At 34.5% G+C, this 8810-nt stretch overlaps 1 protein-coding gene across 3 annotated transcripts; it reads left to right on the forward strand.

The window, feature by feature from the left end:
- The first annotated feature begins 162 nt into the window (after positions 1 to 162).
- si:ch211-207i20.2 (uncharacterized protein LOC568537 homolog) lies at positions 163 to 8721 on the forward strand. Of its 3 annotated transcripts, XR_009273636.1 has the most exons (6): positions 164 to 513; positions 1099 to 1267; positions 1362 to 1420; positions 5602 to 5701; positions 5887 to 7219; positions 7967 to 8532. XR_009273636.1 is itself a non-coding variant. In XM_058793252.1 (5 exons), exons 1-5 carry the CDS (start codon positions 322 to 324, stop codon positions 6903 to 6905), a joined length of 1482 nt encoding a protein of 493 aa, XP_058649235.1. In that variant the 5' UTR covers positions 163 to 321; the 3' UTR covers positions 6906 to 8721. The 3 variants fall into 3 exon arrangements, 2 of the variants coding, with proteins under 2 accessions (XP_058649235.1, XP_058649234.1); XM_058793252.1 differs by having other exon boundaries at positions 163 to 513; positions 1099 to 1210; positions 5887 to 8721; XM_058793251.1 differs by having other exon boundaries at positions 5887 to 8533.
- The last annotated feature ends 89 nt before the right edge of the window (positions 8722 to 8810 follow it).

Raw genomic sequence — 8810 nt, forward strand, 5'->3', positions numbered from 1 at the left:
TCAATTTAATAATTATATATATATATATATTTTTTTTTTTTAACAAAAAAATCATTTTTTTTCTGTTGTTCTCGAAGTAATTTGAATTTACATTTAGATTATAATTATACAAAACATTGTACAAAAATAGACAAAAATGCACTTTTATTATGCATTCTAGGACCCGGATTGTAATTGTCGCACATTGTTGTACTTCCGTTTATTACAGCCCACTGTTTCCTAAAGTATGTTTACCGTCATTTTTATGAGCTCTCAATGCAGAGTTTAGTTTTGAATTAAACACAGGACAACAGCGTGGTGTGAATTTTAGTCGCAGGCGGAATGTCTCGCTGCGTTGCGTTACAGACGCATCTAGCGTCCGTGGTGGAGGCGTTAGTTCATGCCGCGATCGCTGAAATGGCCAAACTTATGGAAGAGGAGACGCTTTCATTTCTGAGCAGTGATATTGTTAGAGATCACTGTGAAAACGAGGAGGTTGACTCAAGAATGAAGATGGACAAGGAGGAGAAAATGGTGGGATTATGAGATGATGTTGTTTAGAGATCTGCGGCCTGTAACCTTAAACATGCGACGCGTTCACAGCCCTATAAACGCGAGTGTGCATATAGTATAAAGATCAGTGCGCAGTTTGCGCAGGTGTGAACGCAGCTGCTGCCAGCATGTTCTTCCACACTGACTGCATCAGTCGTTTCTTTTTGAACCTTGCCTTATACATAGAGGTATTGTCATGCTAGAATAGAAAAGGGTCCTGTCCAAACTGTTGCTATAAAATTAGAAGCACACAATTCCCTAAAGTAGTCAAATCTATTAATTAGAAGTGGGTGTCCCAATACTTTTGGCAATGTAGTATACAACTGATACTGAGTTTTTTAATGCCAACAGAGATGATGCAATTTAATAATAGCAAATAAGAATAATGTTGGGATCAAATGTATACTTGTTTTCCACAACATTTACTTGAAATCCACCGACAAAGCTGTGAAACTGATAATATGTGGAATGAACTTGCCAATAATCTCAAAATTTCCACACAGTGCCTGATTAATCAACTGGCATAGTCGTCCATAACAAGCCATTTGTGATTATTTATTCTTTCAGAAGCAGTTTGCATCCATCATGGAGATACTGGGCAACGAGGCTCTTGGAAAAATAATCAAACTTGTCGATGAAACCAAATTTTTGTTGGATCTGGAGTGCAAAACATTTTCAGGCAAGAGAGCAAAGCGGCCTGGCAGCATCTTGAATATTCTGTCTGTTGGAGGGCTTGGTAAAAAAAACATTCTGTGGTTTTACACATACAGTATTTAACGTTTATTATAATGTTGTTGTGTTTTCAAATTAATGTCATATTTATGTTTTAGAAGAGGAACATTCTTATGATGGAAGTGCGAGAAGCCTGGAAACAAGAACAAGAAATGAGGTAAACTGAACAACTCATGTTTAAGGCTAATAATATATTATAGTGAAATGTAGGGGTGGGCGATATGGCAAAAATATAATATCACAATATTTTGAGAAAATTCAATTTAAAAAATGAGAACAAAGATACACATTACGAATACACATACTATACAAATAAAACAGTGTTTTATTTTTTCAGGTACAATAGGTGTATTTAGCAGGAGCATTCGAGAAATTGAATCAACAAATATAAAAATAAAATACTATATAGATTGATTCCTATTAAATCAACTGTATTAACGTTTTTCAGTCAAGAGTAGTGAGTGATTTTTCTCTTTGTGTTTTATTAACATTGAAGGAATAATTAACCCCAAAATAAAAAGTGTTTTATATTTATACCATCATTTACTCACTCAAAAGTTTCTTTAAACCTGAATGAGTTTCTTCTGCTGAACATAAATGCTATTTTGAGGAACGTGGAAAACCAAACAGTTGCCGGTGTTGTGCCTATTTTCTACTCCCTGCCAAATTATTACCCCCCTCATTGAAATCGCTAAGTGATTGCCTAATCCTAACCCTAACCCCTCCCCCACACCTAACCCTAAACCTACCAGTACTAGGGGGGTGATAATCTGGCGGGGGTCAGAATTCGGCACAACACCGGTCCCCAGTGACTTATTCCATAGTATTTTTTTTTTCCTTCTATCAAAAGTCAATGTGGACCAGATACTATTTGGTTACCAACATTCTTCAAAATATCTTATTTTGTGTTCAGCACAAGAAAGAAATTAATACAGGTTTGGGACAACATGCGAGTTAGTAAATAATGACAGAAATTAAACTTTAAGGTGAACTATCCCTTTAATGACAGTCGGCAGCATGTTCAGTACTGCCCCTTTAAGACCTGCACGCATCTAATATACAGAGGCACGCATCCGTTTTCTCTCAGCTGTTTACTTACTCATTTTAGACATAAGCAACGGAGTCTATACATAAACCTTGTGTGTTTTGACAGTATTAGTGCACAAGATAACTTAGTTCAGTAATCAGGCGCTTTTTGACGGGCTTTAGCACGCGCGCTTCGGGTGTCGGGCTCAGAAAAAGCGCACGTCAGACCGACGCGTGAATAAAACATTTAACCGGCAAGGCTTTAAAGCAGGTCCTAATAATGTACAGTATATTGAGACGGAGGAATAAGAACTGCAGCTGATAGAATGTGCGCTGTAGCGCGATACTACGATATTTCTTCAAAAGCAGATCGTGGAGACATTTTTATCGTCCACGATCAAAAATCGTCATATCGCACACCCCTACAATGTAATTTATTCCTGTGATACAAAGCTGAATTTATGAACTGACAGCTATTACGAAGTCTTCAGTATCATGTGATACTTCAGAAATCATTCTAGTGTGCTTCTTTGATGCTTAAAAAGGATTTCTTATTACTATCAAAGTTTTTGCTGGTAACTGTTTTTGTGGAAACTGTGATTAGTTAAAATTAACTGAGTTTAGTTGAAAAAAAAAAAAGAAGAAAGGAAAGAAAGAAAAATAAATTAATGTGTTTATTCAGCAAAGACATGTTAATTTAATCAAAAGTGACAGTAAAGATGTCAAAAATGTTACAAATAGTGCTGTCAAATGATTAATCGTGATTAATCGCATTCAAAATAAACGTTTTTGTTTACATAATATATGAGTGTGTACTGTATATATCTATTATGTATATATAAATACAAACACATGCATGTACAGTCATGGCCAAAAATATCGGCACCCTTGGTAAATATGATCAAAGTAGGCTGTGAAAATTAATCTGCATTGTTAATCCTTTTGATCTTTTATTAAAAAAATTAACAAAAATCTAACCTTTCATTGGATAATAAGAGTTTAAAATGGGGGGAAATATCATTATGAAATAAATGTTTTTCTCTAATTCACATTGGCCAAAATTAACGGAACCCTTTTATTCAATACTTTTTGAAACCTCCATTTGCCAGTTTAACAGCTTTACATTTTCTCCTATAATGCCTGATGAGGTTAGAGAACACCTGACAAGAGATCAGAGATCATTCCTTCATCCAGAATCACTCCAGACCCTTTAGATTCACAGCTCCATGTTGGTGCTTCTTCTCTTCAGTTCACCACTCATTTTCTATAAGGTTCAGGTCAGAGGACTGGAATGGCCAGCAGAAGCTTGGTTTTGAATATGCTGGAGTTTGTTTTTGGATGAGCTAGGAGAAGAAGAAAAAAACCCTCCCAAACAACATGTGGTGATGTAGGTGCTGTTTGACAATTTTTTTTAAGGCTTTCTGACCCTGAGACTCAACTATTTTCTGCAGTTCTCCATCTGTGGTCCTTGGAGAGTCTTTAGCCACTCAAACTCTCCTTCTCACTGTGCATTAGGATGATATAGACCCACGTCCTCTTCCAGGCAGTTTCCTAACATATTGTGTTGATTGGAAATTCTTAATTATTGCCCTGATGGTGGAAATGGGAATTTTCACTGCTCTAGCTCTTTTCTTAAAGCCACTTCACTAATTTGTGAAGCTCAATTATCTTTTGCTGCACATCAGAAATGTATTATTTGGTTTTTCTCATTGTGATGGATGATTAAGGGAATTTGGGCTTTGTTTTACCTCCTATTTATATTTCTGTGAAACAGGAAGCCATGGCTGGATAATGTCATGTTCATAATCACCCTGGAGTGCTCAAAATTGTTAATATGAATGGGAATATACTTCAGAGATATTTTACTCATAAGAATTTCTAGGGGTGACAATAATTGTGTCCAATGTGTATTTGAGAAAAAACATTCATTTCATAATGATATTTCCCCCCATTTTAAATTCTTATTATCCAATGAAAGGTTAGATTTTTGTGATTTTATTTTATTTATTTATTTTTTTAATAAAAGATCAAAAGGATTAACAATGCAGATTAATTTTCACAGCCTCCTTTGATCATATTTATGAAGGGTGCCGATATTTTTTGCCATGACTGTATATATTTAAGAAAAATATGCTATGTTTAGATATTAAATATATTTATATATAATATAAAATATAATAATATAAATGTATATACATGTAAATATTTAAAAAATGTGTGTATTTGTACATACACAATAAATAAACACAGTACTACACACACACAGGATGTAAACAAAAACGTTTAATTTGGATGCAATTAATCGTTTGACAGCACTAGTTACAAACGATTTATATTTCAAATAAAATGCTGTTCTTTTGAACGTTCTATTCATCAAAGAATGTATCAAGAACAAGAAATTAGGTAAAAGAATGATATTTATTCACTGTGTGTATCTGTGTTTATAGCTAAGTTCAACAACAACAAAAAAATCATTTATTTATACCATGGTATTACAGATGATTTTCTTTATTCTCTATTATGATCTTTCTTTATTTCCACAAGGTGGAACAAATCTGCCTCAGTTCAATGAATTGATTTAGCTCTATTTTTAACTTAAATTCTGCATTAATTGAAAAAATTATAATTTTATTTACATTTTATACAGAAAATAGTCCATAATTTAGATACAAATAATAATTAGAAACATGAAATGCACTCAAAATGCTAAATATTAAAGAAAAATATAGTATATTCATTTCACAAAAATAAAATTAGTACACAATTATGGCCTCTGGTCTGTTTTGACCAGCGAACAACACAAGTGTGACTCCCAAGTACCAGAGAGTTCAGAAAAAAAAAAAAGAAATTAACACTTTTATTTTGCAAGGACACATTAAATTGATCAAAAGTGTCAGTAAAGACATTTTACAATATTGCAAAAGATCTCTATTTCAAATAAATTCTGTTCTTTTGAACTCTCTATTCATACACACCTATATATTTTCAATGTATCACTGTTTCCACAAAAAATTAAGCAGCAAAACTGTTTGCAACATTGAAAATATTAAGAACCATTATTAATATTTGAATAGCACCATAGGAATACTGATGAAAATTCAGCTTTGCCATCACAACAATAACATTTTATAATATATTAAAATACAGTAATATCTTGGAATTGGTGAGCATAAGAAATTCTTCTGTTTTTTAATAATAAAAACATCCTAATTATTCCACACTTTTGACCAGTAGAGCAAGTCTATGAAAAATAAAGTCGCTAAATTGCTTGGCTATTTTATGATTAATTACGTGACTACTTTATGCTCGCAGTCTGATGAGGCTTCAGAAGGCCGTTCAGAATCCCCACTGGTGCTGGCTGTGTCCATCAGAGATGAATTTGGAAATGTGAACTTGAATTCCATCGCTGCTGGTTTGTGAATGTTATATTAAATTACAAATGAATGACATGAGAATGATCTCTTTAATGAATCGATCCAAAAGACAAGTTGCCAGTGTACAGAATTGCATGCCGAATCCATCAGAATTTTACTGAATTAACTTCTGGCAAAATTTTGCTGTAATAAACAGACAATTATTTAATTGTTGTCCTGCCAGGTCACTTAAACGCATCTTTAGAAGACAAAGAAGCATCTGTTTTGCCAGAAGACAGCAGCGAAGATCCTCAAAATTCGGTTACAATCTTTGGAAAGAGATCCTTTATTTGTTCAGAGTGCGGCAAGAGTTTCTCTTCTCAAAGCAACCTCAAATCACATCAGCGTATTCACACTGGAGAAAAGCCCTTCGGCTGTGTTCTTTGTGGCAAGGCTTTCGCCCACAAACAAAGTTTGTCTGACCACCAACGAGTCCACTCAGGAGAAAAGCCATTTGTTTGTAAAGTCTGCGGCAAATGCTTCGGGAAAGCCGCACACCTCAAAACCCACGAAATAATCCACACCGGCGAAAAACCGTTCAGCTGCAGCGTTTGCGGAAAAAGATTCAACATTGCTCAAAATCTTGCCAGGCACCAGCTCACGCACACAGGCGAAAAGGAGTTTCGATGTTCAATATGCCAGAAAAGTTTCACACGGGCCATGACGCTAAAGACGCATCAACTTATCCACACCGGGCAGAAACCGTACTCCTGCATGTCTTGCGGGAAGACGTTTCGGCACGCCGTCAATCTTAAAAACCACGAGCGCATCCACACCGACCTGCGGCCGTTTAGTTGTGACCTATGTGGCAAGACCTTCCGGCAGGCTGTGAATCTGAAAATCCACAAGCGGATCCACACGGGGGAAAAACCTTTCACCTGCAAGGAGTGTGGGAAGAGCTTCAGTCAGCAGAGTAGCCTCATTTCACACGGCCGCACTCACTCTGGAGAAAAACCCTTCGGCTGCAATTACTGCGATAAGTGGTTTAACAATACGAACAGTCTAAAGCTGCACCAGAGGGTCCATACTGGTGAGAGGCCGTACAATTGTGAGGATTGTGGCAAGTGTTTCAGTCAAGGTAGCCACCTGCGTACTCACAAACGCCACGTTCATGGAGGAGGGAAGCAGTACATCTGCGATAAATGCGGAAAGAGATACGCAGATCCTCGAAATCTTAAATTGCACAAATGCTATTATGCATAAACATGGTGTTGTTCACATTCGTCATTGTAGAGATACTTTTTTTCTATGATAGATAAATTATTGGAGAATATGATCTGAATATGAATGCAATAATGGTGCACTTATAATACTCACCTTCAGGACATCTAAGATGTAGATGGTTTTTTTCTTCATCAGAACAGATGAAGAGAAATTACATCACACACTCATGAATCCTCTGCAGTGAATGGGTGCCGTCAGAATCACAACAACCCGCAAGTAATCCACACGAATCTAGTCCATCAATTAACAGCTTGTGAAGTAGCAAACTCATTTAAATCTTGGATTGACTGAGGGTGAGTACATTTATTTTTGAACATTTTCACTTTTGGGTGAACTATTATTTTGAGTTGTGAAATTTACGTGTAATGGGGATTGAATCTCAATTGCTGTGATAGTGATATTTTTCTTCACAAAATATCATAGTTTATATCATGGGTCATATCATAGAACATTTTTGGACTATTTTTTAGGACTGTTTTGTATAAGTTACTAGTAATCAATGATGGCGATTTATTTTGAATGATGATGTTATGTTTTCTACCTTTCTTTATTAGTGTGGATTCGAATTGAAAAAGCTCATTGTACGACTTTATAATATATGTTTAATATAACTGTAAGAAAAAAAATATTACCAGAGAGTTGGTTTGATATTTAAAATTCTGATTGGCATTGATATGGTCAAATATTTTATTATTTTTCTTGCCCTGTTTTCTGTCAAAACATTTATATTTGATTCATGAAAACGTTGCCAAATACAGTTTTCAATAAAGCATTGTTCTTGTTGTGTGAGTATATTCATCTGCTTTGAATTATAAATTATAATACACTGTTAGTGAAGACTGTAACAACAGGATATGTTTGAAATGTATTGCCACACTATTGCTGTGCATAGTCTGCAAGTTTTTTGGTATGCATTGAATATGTATGTGTTCTAGTACATTTGCGCACATTTTGATTTTGGGCTTATTTGGTGTCATTAAGCACATCAAAATGTTTGAAATATTTTAGTATACAGACATATAACATTTGTTTATTTTTAGGTTGTTCAACATGAGGTGTTCTTTCCATGATCCTTTCCTGGGAAAATAAGTTTTCGAAGATTACAACCCATATGCTAAGAAATGCCCTTTAAGAACATTGTTCTGCTATGAAGAAACAATACTGCTATCATCCATCATTACTTTTTTTCTTCAACTTTATGTCAGTGTATAAAGGAAAGTCTATCTTTTTATCTGTGCATTTCTTTTGTTTCTCAGCATTTAATCTCCTTTTTGCCTTCAATTCATTTTAAATGCTCCTGCAGTGTGACAAATGTCTGTTTAAAATGCAAGTGTTCTGTGTAGTCTCAGTTCATTTGAGATTATAAAGTGCAACCAACCAGCAGTATTGGGTAATTAATTACTGAAATTTAATTGCTGTTCCCTTGAAAAAGTAAGGGATTACTCTTAATTTTTCTGTAATTTAATTACAGTTACTTGTGATGTAACTGCATTAAATGCTGTTTAGACTATAGAACAAATCTAAATAAAACAATACACTGCAAAAAAATGCTTTTCTTACTTAGATATTTTGTCTTGTTTCCAGCCAAAATATCTAAAAAAATCTTATATCAAGGATTTTCTAGACAAGTAAAAATTATTGTCTTGTTTTCAGAAAGTGAGTTTTTGCTTGGAACAAGCAAAATAATCTGCCAATGGGGCAAGAAAAATAATCTTGTTTTCTGGTTGAAATAATATTATTTTTCTTATCCCATTGGCAGATGATTTTTCTGATTTTTGTTCCAAGCAAAAACTCACTTAATTTTGACTTATTTTTTTAGAAAAACAAGACAATAATTTTTACTTGTCTAGAAAATCCCTCTTGATTATCAAATTTTTTAGATAT

This window comes from Onychostoma macrolepis, chromosome 12 (assembly GCF_012432095.1).
Source record: "Onychostoma macrolepis isolate SWU-2019 chromosome 12, ASM1243209v1, whole genome shotgun sequence".
Taxonomy (NCBI): domain Eukaryota; kingdom Metazoa; phylum Chordata; class Actinopteri; order Cypriniformes; family Cyprinidae; genus Onychostoma; species Onychostoma macrolepis.

Excerpts from the sequence above, each read along its gene's own strand:
- si:ch211-207i20.2 (XM_058793251.1), top strand. The coding sequence starts at position 322 with ATGTCTCGCTGCGTTGCGTTACAGACGCATCTAGCGTCCGTGGTGGAG. Across the intron at positions 1,268-1,361 it reads TCTGTCTGTTGGAGGGCTTG|AAGAGGAACATTCTTATGAT; the intron begins GTAAAAAAAACA and ends TTTATGTTTTAG. Across the intron at positions 1,421-5,601 it reads AAACAAGAACAAGAAATGAG|TCTGATGAGGCTTCAGAAGG; the intron begins GTAAACTGAACA and ends TTATGCTCGCAG.